The following is a 17,833-nucleotide window of genomic DNA, read 5'->3' on the forward strand; positions in this document are numbered from 1 at the left end:
ACAATGAGGTTGAGCTTCTTATACAAATTTATTTTTAACTATGTAGATATAGATATTTAAAGCATAGTGTATATACCTTATATTGTAAAGGACAAGAACGATAATTAGATAGTAGGGTGTTGAGCACGCCAGGCACCGAAACCAGGTGCCCCATAGCAGCAAAATTATACTGCGCATTGCGCATAAGAGTAATTCGGGGCTCCAGTGATTGCTGGACCCTGAATTACACCTCACTCCAATGCTGCAATGACTCAGAGGGGGAATAATGACATACGACAACACAATAAATTTATGTTGATAAAAAAAGAATTAATACAATTATAATTCAATTATAGCCATACATAATTGATGAACATTTTGTTAGCAGAATATAAAAATGAATGGAAATTGTGAATTTCTAACCAAATTCTATATTTTAGTCTTTTAAGATAACGAGATAGATGTATCATACTTAAACCATTGTTTCATTGTCAGTGTCAAGAATCATTCCATATGCTTGTCCTTTATATGATGATGGAAATATAGGACTTGCTTGTGGTCAAATGAAGCTAAAGCAAACACTTAACCATTTTCTGGATTGATAGAGATGTAAGGAAATATGAGGATTCCATCTACTGTGCTGTCACTGATTGAATAGGTGATGAAGGATTTCTGTCCAATATCTGGGTCAGAAGGAGAAACTATATATGCATGAGAACCTGGTAGATGATTGTATCAACAGACAGTTTAAAGATTATGGCATAGTTATTCATACAAGACAAGACAAATAACATTTATATCGCGCTTTTTCATCTGGTGGACTCAAAGCGCCAGAGCTGCAGCCACTAGGGTGCGCTCTATAGGCAGTAGCAGTTAGGGAGAGTTGCCTAAGTTCTCCTACTGAATAGGTGCTGGCTTACTGAACAGGCAGAGCTGAGATTCGAACCCTGGTCTCCTGTGTCAGAGGCAGAGCCCTTAACCGTTACACCTTCCAGCCACCGATGTACAATGTCATATTGAGATCTTGCTTCTCAATCTAGTTGTCAATTCAATCTTCTTTAAAAGATGTCCTTTAAATGCTCAGTGTATACTGAAGGATGAATAATTTCTGATGTGACAGCTAACAACAGTGGCAACAAGGGAAGTGACTGTCATGGGGGGAGGGGGGAGTTGTCATTGATATCTTCAACAGTCACTAGAACTTTACAATACACAACCAACTGTACATTTGCATTAACTGCAGCATTTATTTGTATTTCATATTTGTGCCTGTTCACAATCCACTTCTCCAACCGCTCATAGTGCCACTAGGCCGTAAGCTGGGGGCTGGATTTCTGAGTGCAGCCATGGGATCCACCGGCCACACCACCTACCAGCTGGAAAGCAGGACTCTCTAAACTCTCTCTGGACAGCAGGAACTCTCTGAACTCTCTCTCTCTCTGGTTTAACTATCCTTCTTCTTCTCATTCTCTCTCTTTATTCCTTGCTTTCTCCCTTTCTTCTCTCTTTTCTCTCCTTCTCTAGGTACTGTCAGACATTACAGGGGCATCCGAGTTGCGACAGAGTAGTTGAGCGCCGCCAAGGAGGCAGGCAGCTCCGCTCACACAGCACTAGGACCCCTCTAGTTTTTGCTGCTATGTATATGCCTACTCTTGTATACTACGCTGCATGTGTTATGCCACTCAAGTGTATATCTACTGTATGTCTGATACTGTACCGTACCATCACCGACCCTGTATGTGCCAAAAATAATTCCTGGTACAACTCCCATTGTACTTTTCGAAATAAATTATTCCGATTCTGATTCCAACCACTTAAATTTCCCCTTGTGTATTTGATTATACTGAAAGCATTTCTTACAGTTTCATTTGCTGTTTCACAAAGAGTATAATCTATTTCACCATTCTTTGGCTGGCCTAAATCTGTGGAATTTATCTTTATTGCCAATTATACTTTAGAACCATTTCTAATAACACTACTCTGATAAAATGACCCATGATATACTGCAACTGACAGAAGACCACATCTTTAGATATTTAAGATATTTATAACAATAGGAAATACACAAGCATGACTCCTGCTTGATAGTGCAATGTTGCTTTAGACATTTACTAAAATCTCTGATGATAAAGGTGGATTTTCCAGAAAACAAAGGTTATTTAAAATTGTAGAAGAGCCAGGTCATGTAAAATGAAAATGATTGTGTCTTATCCCCTTATAGCAAAATATTCAGCTGACAGCAAGTGATAAAAGCAGAGGGACATTTAGTGCTTGATTTTGAAGTTGCACCCATCTTTAATTTGATTCAATGACTGTAAGTCTAAGTAGTTGAAAGTAGAATTTATGTTTTAGTAGTCTGAACTGATATTTTTACTGGCATGAATTTTATAATTTTGTTCTCTGTATTATATTGAAATTATCAGAATTAATGATGAGCATGAATTGTGCATAATTGTAATTTTGCATCGTAATTTGCAGTTATGATGCAAAATCGTAATGCAAAATTTCTGGAAAAATTTTTTTTTTTTTTATATAGAGGTAATCAGGAAGTGTAATTTTTGCATATTTTTGTGCAGACTTTAACGATTAATAGCAAACCCACCAAAATTTAAGGTGGATATTGGGAACAAGTAAAAAAAAACTTGTAGTTTCTGAGATAATTGATTTTGAAAATGTAAAGGAAAATGTTTTTTAAACTGTAATTTTTTTGAGTTTAAAAAACATTTTTTCTTTGCATTTTTAAAATGATTTTTCTTAAAAAAATGATTTTTTTTCTCACTATTCCCCTTAACATAGGTAGCAATTTTGGTGATGATAGCATATATGGAGATTTTTCTCTTAACCACTTAAGGCGGTACAAAATTACATGAAATTTTACAAAATTATGCAATATTATGAATCAATTACACAAAATCAATTGAATGTCCAAAGAAGAAAACAACAAAATTAAATAATACAACATCAACAATAAACATTTGACTGAGATTTATGGTGTCTATGCAGGAGAAACAATGATTGAATTAGATCAGGTTGGATTGTGGATTGGTTTTGGGGCAAATTTCAAGAGGTCTATATGTGAGGCATAGTTTGAGGTCAACCAAGGAGTCCATGTGTCATAGAAAGTATCCAATTTGTCCTTTGTTAATCCCATCAAGTATTCATTAATACAGATATTACTAATCCTTGAGATCAAAGGCATTCCTGCCATTGGGCACCAGGGGGCATGGTGCATCGGGTGACAGAGAGGAAGGGGGTGTTGCCAAGGCCTCCCACAGAGACCATAAGGAGGAAGGGGAAGCAGTGCTGAAAGAGGGGCAGCGGGGACAGCAGGGGGAAGGGGGGCCAGACCCCCTCTCCCTTACCTGGGTCCCCTCCTTCTGGCACTTCCCCCTCCAGATATGCGGCAGCAGACAGGAGTGGCAGGCAAGGAATTAATTTCCTGCTTCCTGCATTCCAGGCACTGGAGCGCAGTATCATCATCACGTGGCACATGTCGCTGCCTTCTCCACCGCTCACTGTGCTTTTGCTAATCAGTAAGCACAGTGAGCAGTGGAGAAGGTGAAGACCAGTGGCACGTGACGATGACGTTGTGCATCAGTGCCTGGAACGCAGGAAACAGGTGAGTAATTCCATGCTCGCCACTCCTGTCTGCCGCCCTATATCTGGAGGGGGAAGTGCCGGAAGGAGGGGACCCAGGTGAGGGGGGTGGGGGGTCTGTCCCTCTCCCCGTCGCTGTCCCCACTGCCCCTCCTTCTAAGCTTACCCCATTTCTGGCCAACTATGCTACCTATACTGGGGGCAACTATACTAGCTATACTGAGGCACTATACCACTTATACTGGGGCAACTATGTTACTTATACTGGGGGCAGCTATACTAGCTATACTGGGGCACTTAAACCATCTACACTAGGGGCAACTTTACTACCTACACTGGGGGCAACTATACTAACTACACTGGGGGCAACTATACTAGCTATACGGGGGCAACTATACTACCTACACTGGGGGCAACTATACTAGCTATACTGGGGCAACTATACTACCTACACTAAGAGCAACTATACTAACTACATTGGGTGCAACTATACTAGCTATAATGGGGCAACGATATTGCCTACTATGGGGACAACTATACTAGCTATACTGGGGGCAACTTTACTATCTATACTAGGCCAACTTTACGGGGGGCAACTATGCTGCCTATACTGGGACAACTATATTACCTATACTGGGGAACCTATACCTGGCATTACCCTCTGTGGCAAGCCTTAGCATGCCACACTCGCTCCTTTCCTTTTGGGGGGGGGGCCAGGGGGAGTCTTTTAATACCCAGAACAGGTGTCAAATGCCCTACATACGCCCCTGCTTGAAATCACTTTATCTTAACTAAGTTCTTGTGACATCCAGGATCGGGCAATCTGTATTCTACGGTCTGTAACTACTCTAGTGAATAATGAGCTTACATGTTTAGGTATCCCTTTTATCCTGACATTTAGGAGATTGTGTAGAGGATAAGGGTTGATTGGTATTCCACATAGGTCTTTAATAAGATTGGACACATTTGACCATAGGTTGCTCACAGTAGGGCATAGCCACCAAGTATGGATATAATGTATTATTTTTACTATGTGGTTGCATTAAATGATTAAAAAATTACATTGCTTAATGTGCAAGGCTACTGGATATTTGGTGTATTCGTTTTTAAGGATCAGTTAGTATTTTTAAAAATGTATTTTAGTCCAATGAATAGTACATGAAAGACAGCAAGCATTTACTAAATTGTACTTGAAAATATTGTGGTACAATCATATTAGTAATGGAAATATGTATGACATTAATGTCTTTCCTTATATGAATATCTTTCACAGCCTGACGATTGAGTTTAGCCAGTGCTGTTAGACTATCGCCTACAGTTTAACAGTTTAAACAAGCTCTCAGATCCCACCTTTTTACCACCCCATCCCCTGTCTCTCTCTCTTTTTCTCTCCTAATTTGTCTATTTTATAGTCAACAGGAGAAAATAAGCTGTACACACATAAAACCATAGATTATCTAATACACCGTTCAGGAAATGCTAGGGAAACCATGTGTAGAACATAATCTGATTTATGTCAGTTGAATAAATGAGTATCCACAGAGACCGGCACCACAAGAAGTATTATAGCTCAATTACTTTATTCTGCCATCCAATCGCAACGACAGACTGCTGTTTCGGCCATAACAAGGGCTTTGTCAAGTTGCAGACAAAATAGTATTTTGTCTGCAACTTGACAAAGGCCTTGTTATGGCCGAAACAGCAGTCTGTCGTTGCGATTGGATGGCAGAATAAAGTAATTGAGCTACAATACTTCTTGTGGTGCCGGTCTCTGTGGATACTGTGGATACTTATTGCTGTGGCCCCTTGGTACTGGGGTGTGACCGAGGCACACCAATATTGGTGCTCCTGGATCTGTGCGTTTCAGTTGAATAAATGAAAAACGGCTTTGGCTACAAAATTTCCTGAGTTCAAAACATGGTGTGATCCCATTGCCTTTAATAGATGTATGGGCAGAGAATGAAGTACAAAACGATTAGTTTAACCAACTAAAGAACTAAGTAGGCAGACACTGCAGTAAAGTTCCCTAACACAAACAAACTAGTAGTGTTACCAGCAAAAGCAGGATGTTTTGAATCAGTTTAAAACCTTTGGTAAGCTAATATAAAAGAAAAGGGGTAATCCTGAAGCCTACTTCAGACTCTTGCTATAGACCAGGGATGTCAAACTCCAGTTCTCAAGGGCCGAGGCCCTCACACATTTTTTTAATTAATTGTTAGGACTGAAACTGGGAAGGTGTGGTTCATCAAGTAGAACTCATTTCTCCATTACTCAGTCCATCGTAAACACTGGCATGGATGTGGTCCTTGAGGACAAAATGTTAGAAGAAGTTAACAGTACCAGTATATCATGGATATTTAGCAATAGATAAAAACAGCATATATTTAAAAATGAAAAAACAGAAGGCAAATAAAGTAGGTGGGTCTCTCACAAAAAGTTTTTTAGTCACTTCCAGTTATTTTGGTACTAACTGTTTGATGCCCTGCTAAATTACAAAGTACTTTCGTGCTTTTTCCAATAAGATTTCCTCCTTGACTATCACTAATTAGCCAGTTACCTTTAGCTACCTATTATATTCTATGTGAATAAATTTGAATGAAACATAAACATTCCCAAACCACTTTAATGATGTACCTTGTTTGATGAGTTAGAAATTAAAACAAAACAAATACACACTTTTATATGTGTAACATTTGTACAGGAGGGTAATTCCATTTAAACCTACCTGATAAAAAGAATTAACCATAGCTTGTTGTTGGCTTGCACGTTCATCATTGGTTGGTGTCTGAGAGCTATTTGGAGTGAAAACTATTAAGTCATTCTTTGGCTGTGATGAGTTTGCGCACACTCGGTACTGAGTCTGTTGAGAGTACACCCAGCTGCCTCCAGTATTTGAGCATATTTTGTAATTTTCTTTTAGCTCATTGACTTCATCCCTGCATTTTTGCCACCTTAAGACAGTAAAAATGATTAAGGTAATGAGGAATACACTTGATAGTACACAGATGGCCACAACTAAGTAAATATTTGCTTCTGAAAATTCATCAGTAAGACCTTTGGGTTCCGGATTTTCATAGAGAACCTCCCCTCCAGATTCCACCAAGGAAATAACTACTTCAGTTGTAGCTGTCATGGATGGTTCTCCATGGTCCTTTGCCACCACCATTAGCCGATACTCTTCATGATCAGAATCTGTAAATGGTCGCTTTAAGCTGATTTCTCCAGTATGATGAGATATAACAAATGGATTTTTGCCTATATGGTCCTTGAGATTGTAAGATAACAAAGCATTGTATCCTGAATCAACATCTACTGCTTGAACTTTAGTAACCAAATTTCCTGGTTCAATTGACTTTGGAGTTTTTATCAATGTAGAAAACATGGTGGAAAAAACAGGGGGATTGTCATTTATGTCTTCAATGAAAATATTTAATGTAAGGTTTGAGCTAAGTGGAGGTAGGCCAGCATCAGTTGCTTTTATATGACACTGGAAATATGTGACTTGCTCATGATCAAAGGAAGCTAGAGCAAACACTTTCCCATTCTCTGGATTGATGGACACATAAGATGATATGGGAATTCCTTGAACTGTACTGTCACTGATAGAATAGGTGATGAAGGAATTTTGCCCAATATCTGGATCAGAAGCTGTTGCTTTGTACACAAGAGAACCTGGTGGATTGTTTTCCTTAATAAATATTGTATCAACAGGTTGTTGAAAGACTGGAGCATTGTCATTCACATCACTTATGTCAATTTTAATAGACTTTGAAACAGATAGTGGTGGTGATCCTTCATCTCTTGCTACAATTACAACTTCATACTGTGATCTCGTTTCTCGATCTAGCTGTCCATTAACAATTAAAGAAAAATCTCCCTTAAATGCTGGGTGTATTTTGAATGGTGCAGAATCAGTCATGTGACAGTTAACTTTCCCATTTAAGCTTGAATCCTGGTCATCCACGCTTATAATGGCAACTGTTGTTCCTTCAGGAGAGTCTTCAGGAACAGGTACAGCTAGTGATGTCACTGTCATCTCAGGGGGGTTGTCATTGACGTCTACCACAGTCACTAGAACTTTACAATGGCCAATTAATTGGACCTCTCCATTGTCCACAGCATCAATTTGTATTTCATACATTTGTGCTTGTTCAAAATCCACTTCTTCAATCACTTTAATTTCCCCTGTGTGCCTGTCTATGCTGAAAACATTGCTTACATCTTCCATTGCTGCTTTACTAAATGCATACAATATTTCACCATTCTTTCCCTGGTCTAAATCTGTGGCATTTACCTTTATTACTAATGATCCTTTAGGAGCATTTTCAATCACGCTAGTCTGATAAAATGGCTGATTAAATGTTGGAGCATTATCATTAAGATCTTCCACTGTAACAATGATTTCAGATGTGCCACTCAGTCTAGGTTTACCACCATCATAAGCTGTGAGTGTGAGATTGTGAACAGCCTGCTTTTCTCTGTCTAGAGATTTTTTCAATATGAGTTCTAATGATCTGATCTGATTCATGTATTTCTGTATATCAAGTGCAAAATTATCACTGGCACTGAGCTCATAATTTGTAATAGAATTTGTTCCAAGGTCTGGATCAGCAGCTCCCTGTACATGGAAACGAGATCCTGCAGGCATTAGTTCTGATATCACAAGGCTAGTAACAGTGGAGGGGAAGACTGGTCTATTGTCATTTATATCTTCTATCTCTACATCTACACGATACATCTGCACAGGTTTATCTACAATGACCTGCAGGGGAATAATACAAAACTGGGTGCCTGGACATAGCAGCTCTCTGTCTATTGTGTCTTTAACAAACAAGATTCCATTCTGCAGATTTACCTGAAAATATTCCTTGTCATCTTTGGAGACAACACGTAACATTCTGGAATTAATCTCACCTATGTCCAGTCCCAGGTCCTGAGCAATTCTTCCAACAAATGTGCCATGCTTAGATTCTTCTTTGGTGATATAATGCAGCTGGCTGAACACTACATCCCAAGACATTTGTAGCAACAAAAAATAAATCAACCTGCTTCTTGATTGATAATCCAGTTTTGAAAAGGGCATTTCTTAAAATCACTAAGGATGAAAATTAGGTTTTTCCAGAAGAGACGGCATTCACATTTAGTAAAGATCCACAGCACATAAAGAAAAACCTGCTGTTGCCGATGACATTACAGTAAGATATCCAGTCTTCTGCTACAGAATCAAGCAATCTGTCTTTAGCTTCCTGCTATAAGTTGGTGCAGAGTGACATCTAGTGTTTAATGCTCAAATTGCATCTGGTGTGAGTAATAAAAGTGATTGTATTCTTATTCAAATACATTCTATCTTACGTTGAAAATATGTAATATAATTATCTCTTATCTTTAACAAATTAAGTATAACATTGCAATGTTTTGTATTCTGCATGTATTTTCATGAATACTTTTTATGTTAAATATTGTTAGGCATAAGGCTTAACAGCATTTAAATGATTTATAAAAAAATATATAGTAATTTCTTAACTTCAGTAAATGGACAGATATACAATAACCTTTGAAGGTCATAAACAACAAAGATAAATGTTACACATATATTTGTTTTTAATGTAAAAAAAAGACAAATATTAACACATTTGGCCTGATCCAATCCATTTTTTTCTCCTAAATTTTTATCCTAGGAGATAATTTCTATCTTTTGTTTAAAATAACTTTTAAGCAGTCTGCTTTTAAAAAAGTACCACAATGTAGGTGAAACAGTACAGTCAAAATTATTCTGAGTATTTTATTCCTTGCTGGTGGCTTAAAATGCATTTTGTTGATCAGATATGAAATATCACCAATGAGAAAACTCAGGAGAAAACATGAATTAGATTGGTCCCATTGTGTTCTGAGCACCTTTGAGATACTGTTAATTGCTATTGCTGGTTTTCTTCTTTGTTTTATTATAGTTAGTAGTAGTAGTATCAGTAGTAATTAATGTAGCTTCGCTTTTTGACACCCTGTGCATTTATGTACCCTCTGTAAAGTGCTGTATAAAATAATAGCAATGTTATTCAATAATACATATACATTATATTGGATATACTGAGAACCTACTGAAGATCAGGTTAGAACTCATGTAAATCAACCAGCTATCCAAAATTAAAAACCAAGTAAAGAACATGGTGCTAGAGATGAGATAACATGTCACCTTGCTATAAACTACCCTATTCATAAAAGTCTGTAATGCTGCTGAAATTACCAATGCAATTGTTCCAAATGGTAAAGTATTTATTAAAAAAAAGAACTCAAACAGATCACACCCATGTCATACCATTTTTCTACTGATGTGATTAGTGGAGACTGTTCTTTCCCTAGCAGAAGATTCTCCACACTCTGCATTGACTCAATGAACCACTATTATATGTCAGAACATAGCACACAAGTGCACACATAGCACACACAGAGCCGCATGGGTCTATCACTCAGAAAAATCCATTGTTTTATGGTGAAAGAGATAGGATCCCTGCACACAGGGATTCCTACAGGGTCAAAAAGTATGTATGTGTACCTAGATGTAGGATTCAGTACTGGTAACCTTTTCATCAGTTTAGGCCTAGATAATCTGATTCTTTTTAAAAGTGAAGGAATTATCATACAACTATAAATGATGATATGTACTCACCTATATAAACATCTAAACTACATTTTGTAGTAGAAAAAAATTCCATCTAGAATATAAAAACAAAAAAAATCTATATGAAACTTACTTGTATTCGTTTAGGCACATTTTAAACTTGCAGTTATGAAAGTCTCCCTAAATCAGAAGCACAAGCTGGGCTTGTCAATCAAATTGGTTAAGTCCAACAGATTTGACCAGAATGTGTGTAGGACAGAATACAAATACTGTGCATACTTATTTTCTGTATAGTTACTATTTTATAGTGCGGAAAAGGTCCACTGCTTAAGATAAATTATAAAAGGAATACTCTCATTAATGTATAGAAAACACTTACTTGACAAACTTGAAATCTTCCAAATTAAAATAAAAATACTCCTGGACTCCCTCAAAAAGGGAAGAAACCCAAAATCAACTACTGCTTAAAGCCTGTTAAGTATATATATAAAAAAAGCTACCTAGCATGCCATGGCCCAGGTCTAATTATCTGAAAGAATTCATTGTTCTGCCTTTTAAGAAAATTGTTGTGTGGCTGCAAAGTGCCAAAAGCATATAGATTGTAAAATAAGTGTTGATGATATAATTATTCACAATTTTACAGCTGCCACAAAAACACTAAACAATGAAAATATTTAAGTTGTCAATAGTAAGGGACTGTAACCAACATTAATAAATCTCACATATATGCTGATGGAGGTACAGAGAACAACATAAAATATGGATAGGTCACATTTGTCCGGTAATAGCATAAGGTCATGGAGTAGAATTTTTCTAACTCCTGATAAAGTGGTTGGTATTATCACATTAAGCTTGGAGTTCCGGAATGACTTCCTACTTCTGTCTGCTTTACTCCTGTTGTAAAACACTTTGAGCACTTTGTGCCAACAAACTGTTTTGTTTGTGTGCAATTATCGTTGAGATCTCTTTATATATTCTGTATTTCAGCATTTTTTGTTACTATTACATTTCCATTCACCCAGAGAAATTATGAGTTATATTTAATATTAAGACTGCACACAAATCAATAGGTCATTCTGCATTATCAAATAAGAGTATTGTTTTAGTAAAACTAAAATGTTCCTTTTTCATGCTGTGAATCAGAAAACAAGTGTGTCCATTTTCCCTCATGTTTATAGCCAAAAGAAGCACAAGTTGGAACTTGCCATGTGTAATATAAAGACTGAAATGCAACTTATATGATCTGCTTCCTGGACCATTGTACTGTATATGAATCCCCATAATATGGACTTTGAAGCAGGCACCCAATAATGCCTTTATTGAGTGTCTCTTTAACAATATAGACCAGCCTTTCTCAACCTTTTTACCCTGGAGGAACCCTGCAAATACTTTTTGGATCTCAAGGAATTGGTGAAGACATCGTTGCGGATCTCTTTCTATCCGAACCCTGGTGTTCCAGGGAACCCTGGTTGAGAAATCCTGATATAGACAGATTAACATTTATAAATAATTATATGTTCATGGAGGTTAAGGGTTGGAGGAACTTGAGCTGAAGCATTTATGGTCTATTAGGGGTAGATTAAGGTTAGGCCAGGTATATCAGGTCAACTAGGAGGAATTTGCCATGTGTGGATAGGGTTAACAATAAATCAGAAGATAGATCAGATATGGGCATTGTTGAAATTAAACTTATATTTTGCACTTATTATCTTGTACAGCCAGCTCTGTAATACTCTACCACATTGCCATATGCTTGTATTTCTCTTTGAATATGTTTTCTTCAAATAAAGAGAAGTTTCATATATAAATGTTGGGTCAGACCTGTGCTGACACCAACTGATTTCTATACTACAAATACTTGAGGCCTCTGTATGTTGTCGTGCTGCCCCACAATCAAGATCAATATACTTCTTTTCATGCACATTAGCAGTAAGTCTTTTTTATAGCATGTGTAATGGCATATTTGATTCTAATGGCCATACTGATTTAATCATTAACAAGTGCAAAGCCATAGGTAGGTATGACAAGATGTTAATAAAATAATACTTTAACCTATTTCAGACTAACCTTAACCGGAACCTTACCTGAGAAGGATATGGATTTTTTTTAAACAATACCAGTTGCCTGGCAGTCCTGCTGATCTCTTTGGCTGCAGTAAAGGCTGAATCACACACCTGAAACAAGCATGCATCTAATCCAGTCTGACTTCAGTCAGAGCATCTTGTTGGGGGGCTGTGGCTAAAAGTATTAGAGACACAGGATCATCAGGAGAGTCAGGCAACTGGTATTATTTTAAAAGGAAAAATCCATATCCTTCTCAGTTTAAGTTCTCTTGAAAGACCTGGACCTTTTTAAATGTTTTACTTCCTGATCACTGTGATTGCCAGAGGGTCAGGAGCTTATGTAATTGGCACCTGACCAAGGTATGGCGCTCAGCTGCCAGCGGGGTTGCGCTATTGCGTCACATGCACGGGAGCCAGTGGCATTAAAACTATGCCACATCAGGCTTAAGCAACCACAAGTGCTATGTAGTTTAACTACATGCAGTTCCAAAGAGGTTCCAATTGTGACTGTTAGTAGCATCAAAGAACATAGCAATTTAATGTTGTAGTCATAAAAAACTATTTTGCTTCACCCTTTTTAACTATGCTAATAATCTAAAACAAAATCAAGGTTTTCCAGATCTGGCATTTCAAGTAGACACCATCCATTCAGCATTAACATATGAATAAAACATGTTTTTTCTAGAGTTTGAGAGCATTTAGGTAGTGTAGTAAAAGCACCAGAAGGTGTTTTCATCTCTGTTCGTGAGAGGTAGGTCTGACCAGTTCTTGAGGGGGCATTTCAAGGCCACAGCAAAGAGTGCTTGGCCTTCAAAGACAGTATGGAGATAGACTCAATGCCCTCTAAATCAGAACAACAAGATGATTTCTTTGCATGTCTATTGGCATTCCTTAATCCTTAATGGCAATATTCAGACATAACTCTTTGAGTAATTCCTTACAGACATAATGTCCACTTTCAGAAATACATTTAACTCTATTATCCTTCCATAGATATGTAGCTTAATTTGTTTTGTTTGTTTCTTTGTTTCACAAAAGTTTAGCTGTACAATTAATCTATTTTGAGGAGCTATAATGATCAATGACATGCATTTATTTTTTTTTGTAACTAGAAGTAATATATATTTACTAACCAATTTTTGCTAATTCTTAAAAAAAAGCAAAAGCTAACTTAGTAACATGATGCTTGAGATTTAATTTGAATATTTCTTACCTGATATGAAGGATTTACTAGAGTACCTTGTTGGCTGATCCGGTCTTCATTGTTTGGAATGACAGAGTTGTTTGGAGTAAAGACAATTAAATCATTCTTTGGTTGCACTGCATTTGAACATACTCTGTACTGAGTTTGTTGAGAATACACCCAACTGCCTCCAGTGTTTGAGCAAATCCTGTAATTTTCCTTTAATTGGTTTACTTCGTCCCTATATTTTTGCCATCTTAAAACAGAGAAGGCAATTAAAGTAATGAGGAAAATGCTTGATATTATGCAGATGGCCACAACTAAGTACATATTTGCTTCAGAAAACTCTTCCACATTCCCTTTGGATTCTTGATTGTCATACAGAATTTCCTCTCCAGCTTCCACCAAGGAGATGACAACTTCTGTTTCAGCAGTCATTACTGGTTCCCCATGGTCCTGAGCCATCACTGTTAGTCTATATTCTTCATTATCTGAATCAGCAAAAGGCCGTTTTAAGGAAATGTCTCCAGTGTATTGGGAGATGACAAAGGGAATTTTTCCCATTACACCTTTCATATGATAAGACATTAGTGCATTGTATCCTGAATCTAGGTCTACTGCTCGAATTTTAGTGACATGGTGGCCAAACTGTGCTGACCTTGAAATTTTAATTATCAAAGGTGAAAAAAGTGGTGTGAAAGTAGGTGCATTATCATTTATGTCTTCAATAAAGATATTCAGTGTGAGGTTTGTGCTAAGGGGCTGTAGTCCAGCATCAGTTGCGCATATGTGACACTGGAAGTACGTAATATGCTCATGGTCAAAAGATACTAAAGCAAATACTTTCCCATTTTCTGGGTTGATAGAGATGTAAGAAGATAAAGGAATCCTGTTAATATAACTATCAATAATTGCATATGTGATGAAAGAATTTTGGCCAACATCTGGATCAGAGGCTAATGCTGTGTATATATGAGAACCTGGCGGATTGTTTTCTTTGATAAATATTGTGTCAAAGGCCTGCTGGAATTGAGGAGCATTATCATTGACATCACTTATGACTACTTTTATGGTTTTTGAGACTGACAGAGATGGCAAACCTTCATCACGTGCAGTAACTGTAACTTCATATTCCTCTTTTATTTCTCGATTTAATGGTGCATCAACAATTAAGGAAAAGTCACCTGTAAATGCATGATTTATTCTGAAGGGTGTATGTTCAGAAATATAACAGTTCACTTTTCCATTGGATCCTGAATCCTTATCATGTACACTGATGATTGCAACTGTTGTCCCTTGTGGAGAGTTCTCAGGAACAGGAAGTGATAATGACATCACTGTCATCTCAGGAGGGTTGTCATTGATATCCACAACAGTCACTAAAATTTTACAGTGTCCAACCATTTGGACATCTCCATTGTCAACAGCATCAATTTGAATTTCATACTTGTTCATTGTCTCAAAATCAAGTTCTCTGTTTACTTTTATTTCCCCTGAATATTGATCTAGACTGAAAGCTTTACTTGTTTCACCTGCCACTAAGTTGCTAAATTTATAAAATATTTCACCATTCTTTCCCTGATCTGGGTCTGTAGCATTTAACTTAAACACCAAACTTCCTTTAACAGCATTTTCATTTATAGTGCATTGGTAAAATGGATGATCAAACAAAGGGGCATTATCATTAAAATCCTCCACAGTAATAACAATTCGTGTTGATCCACTTAATCTTGGCTTTCCTCCATCATATGCCGTAAGTGTTAGATTATGAACAGATTGTTTCTCTCTGTCCAATGATTTTTTCAGAACAAGCTCTAATGATCTAATCTCATTCAGGTATTTTTGAAAATCTAATGCAAAATAGTCACTTGAGCTGAGCTCATAATTTGTAATAGAATTTGTACCTATATCTGGATCAGTTGCTTCCATGAGAGGATAATGGGATCCTGCAGGCTTAATCTCTGATATGACAAGACTATTCATGTTTGAAAAGAATGCTGGGCTATTATCATTTATATCTTCTATTTCAACATCAACACGATACATCTGGACTGGATTATCTACAATGACCTGCAGATGGATAATACAGAACTGTATGTCTGGGCATAGCTGCTCTCTGTCTATTATATCTTTAACAAATAAGATTCCATTCTGCAGATTCACCTGGAAATATTCCTTTTCATCTCTAGAGACAACACGTAACATTCTGGAATTAATCTCACCTATGTCCAGTCCTAGATCCTGAGCAATTCTTCCAACAAAGGTGCCGTGTTTGGATTCTTCTGGGATGATATAATGCAGCTGACTCAGGACCATATTCCAAGACATTTGTAGCAGCAAAAAATGAATAAGTTTGGGTTTTCCTTGTAAATCCTGCATTAAATGTAACATTTCTGGGAGATGCGGAAGCTAAAGATAATAATTTCTGCAGTAAATAAGGCATCCAGGATGAATGAAAATCCACAACACAGAGAAAAAACTGTCATGGCCGATATCCCTAACATGGGATGTTTAGCTTTCAGCATTGTATGGTATTATATTATATCCTCCACCATTCTGCAATAAGTTGGTATACAGTGCCATCTTGTGTCAGAAGTCTTTGTTGCAAATAATTTTCAGCATTCAAATGTAAGTTCAACTATTAGAAATCCATGTTTTATTATAATCCCACCAGTTTCATTTGATTCCTTTTTAAGCTATATTTTATTTTACACTTTATAATTACGACAATGTGTTGCAGATCAATATTATTTGTTGTTAATTCTTCTTACCAAACTCTATAAAGGCATTTATTATGTAACTATTTCTTCATTGGCATGTGTTGTTAAAGTGTGGTTACAAATGTTCTAATGTACTACATGTATAATTTTTCTTTGAACTTACTGTAGTGATAAAACCTATAGGTATGCTGATCAGATAATTCAACAGACTTTAATTCTCATTGTCCTTGTATAAATTGTTTCTCAGACAATGGTTGAGCAAGCTAACCTTGACTTTATCAGGTATGGTAAAACAGATAAGGGCATCAGTGTTATGCTAGGCATACACCTAGCCAATTATGCGCCGGATCGAGCCGCTGGCTCGATGCCGGCGCATCCCCGCTCATCAGCACGTGTGCGCGGACCGGCACTGCTTATCACCCGCCCGATTCCCCGCTATTGTCCACCAGCGGGGATTGAGTGGGGAATCTATCCTGCAGGTCATCGGACCTGTCGGATATTATCAATCGAGCCATCAATGGCTCGATTGATAAGGGCTGAAAATGCCGTGTATGCCCGGCATTAGTGTTCTTTAGGATAGCAAATAACAGAAAGAACATACATTGTTTTTCAGTTTACCTTCACACTCAGTGAGCATAAAACATAAAAATAAGTAAATTATTTTTGCAAGTTCATCAAAGGCATAACATTATTTTTTTAAGCAAGTCCTTACTAAAATTATTCACTTTAGAGGGATGCTTAGCATGCCAAATGTTAATATTTAAGTATATGTCCAAGAGTCTAATTAAAAATAGGTATGTGCTTTTAGTGACAAAAAAAATCAATATTTTGTTGTACTCAGTTTGATTTCCCAAAGATACAGAAATAGTGATTTACAGTACTTCATTGATGGTAGCATGTTTACCAGTATTGTTCATATTCAATTCATGTATTTATTTTCTTGTATTTATATGTGTAATTTGAATTGTAGATAAAAAGTGTATGGTAAATCATATTATTTATTTACTAAATAAGTAATATAAATCTTCCAGGTGCATGCTAACTCCCAGAACTGTATGGCAATTGAATATGCAAGAAGTTTTAAATCAGGATGATACCATTTATTGGCTAACTAAAAATGAATAAGAATAAGCAAGCTTTCGACCTTGCAGCCTTCGTCGGGCTTACATCCTGTTAGTTTGCAGGCTGGTGGTACAGACAGCTATATTCATGCAACATCAAAAGGGAAAACAGATTTTTTTTTCAAGCATAAATACATGTCATTGACATGCCTTAAAGAGAACCCGAGGTGGGTTTGAAGAATGTTATCTGCATACAGAGGCTGGATCTGCCTATAAAGGCCAGCCTCTGTTGCTATCGCAAACCCCCCTAAGGTCCCCCTGCACTCTGCAATCCCTCATAAATCACAGCCACGCTGCTGACAAACAGCTTGTCAGAGGTGGCTGTGTTTATCTCTATAGTGTCAGTCTGCTGCTCTCCCTGCCTCCTGCAGAACTCCGGTCCCCGCCTGCATCCCTTCCCTCCCTGCTGATTGAAGGGAAGGGATGGGGGCAGGGACCGGAGCTATGCAGGAGGTGGGGAGGAGCAGCCGAGACTGACACTACAGATGTAAACACAGCCTCACAGCACGGCTGTGATTTATGGGGGATTTGCAGAGTGCAGGGGGACCTTAGGG

The 17,833-nt window shown here is 37.4% G+C and overlaps 2 protein-coding genes across 6 annotated transcripts in view; both read right to left on the reverse strand.

The window, feature by feature from the left end:
• Nucleotides 1-17,833, reverse strand: part of LOC137564209 (protocadherin alpha-C2-like) — a 362,151-nt gene that overhangs the window by 311,133 nt on the left and 33,185 nt on the right. The window contains exon 1 of one of the 5 annotated variants that reach the window (XM_068277786.1): nt 13,469-15,931. The exons of the other annotated variants lie outside the window; for them this stretch is intronic. Coding sequence (XP_068133887.1) covers nt 13,469-15,829 — 2,361 coding nt within the window. The 5' untranslated portion in view covers nt 15,830-15,931. Of the gene's footprint in view, nt 1-13,468; nt 15,932-17,833 lie in introns of those variants that run through there. 5 annotated transcript variants of the gene reach the window in all.
• LOC137564211 (protocadherin alpha-3-like) lies at nt 551-8,761 on the reverse strand. Its single transcript, XM_068277794.1, has 2 exons — nt 6,302-8,761; nt 551-662 (listed from the first exon to the last, which is right to left on the reverse strand). The coding sequence occupies exons 1-2, from the start codon at nt 8,657-8,659 to the stop codon at nt 612-614; spliced, it is 2,409 nt and encodes an 802-aa protein (XP_068133895.1). The 5' UTR covers nt 8,660-8,761; the 3' UTR covers nt 551-611.

The sequence above is a fragment of the Hyperolius riggenbachi genome, chromosome 3 (assembly GCF_040937935.1).
Source record: "Hyperolius riggenbachi isolate aHypRig1 chromosome 3, aHypRig1.pri, whole genome shotgun sequence".
NCBI lineage: Eukaryota > Metazoa > Chordata > Amphibia > Anura > Hyperoliidae > Hyperolius > Hyperolius riggenbachi.

What these genes read in the sequence shown, in the direction of transcription:
- LOC137564211 (XM_068277794.1), bottom strand. Translation starts at nt 8,659, where the DNA reads ATGCCCTTTTCAAAACTGGATTATCAATCAAGAAGCAGGTTGATTTAT. An exon ending in TGGTTAATTCTTTTTATCAG is followed by an intron (nt 663 to 6,301) that starts GTAGGTTTAAAT and finishes CTTCTGACCCAG; the next exon opens with ATATTGGACAGAAATCCTTC.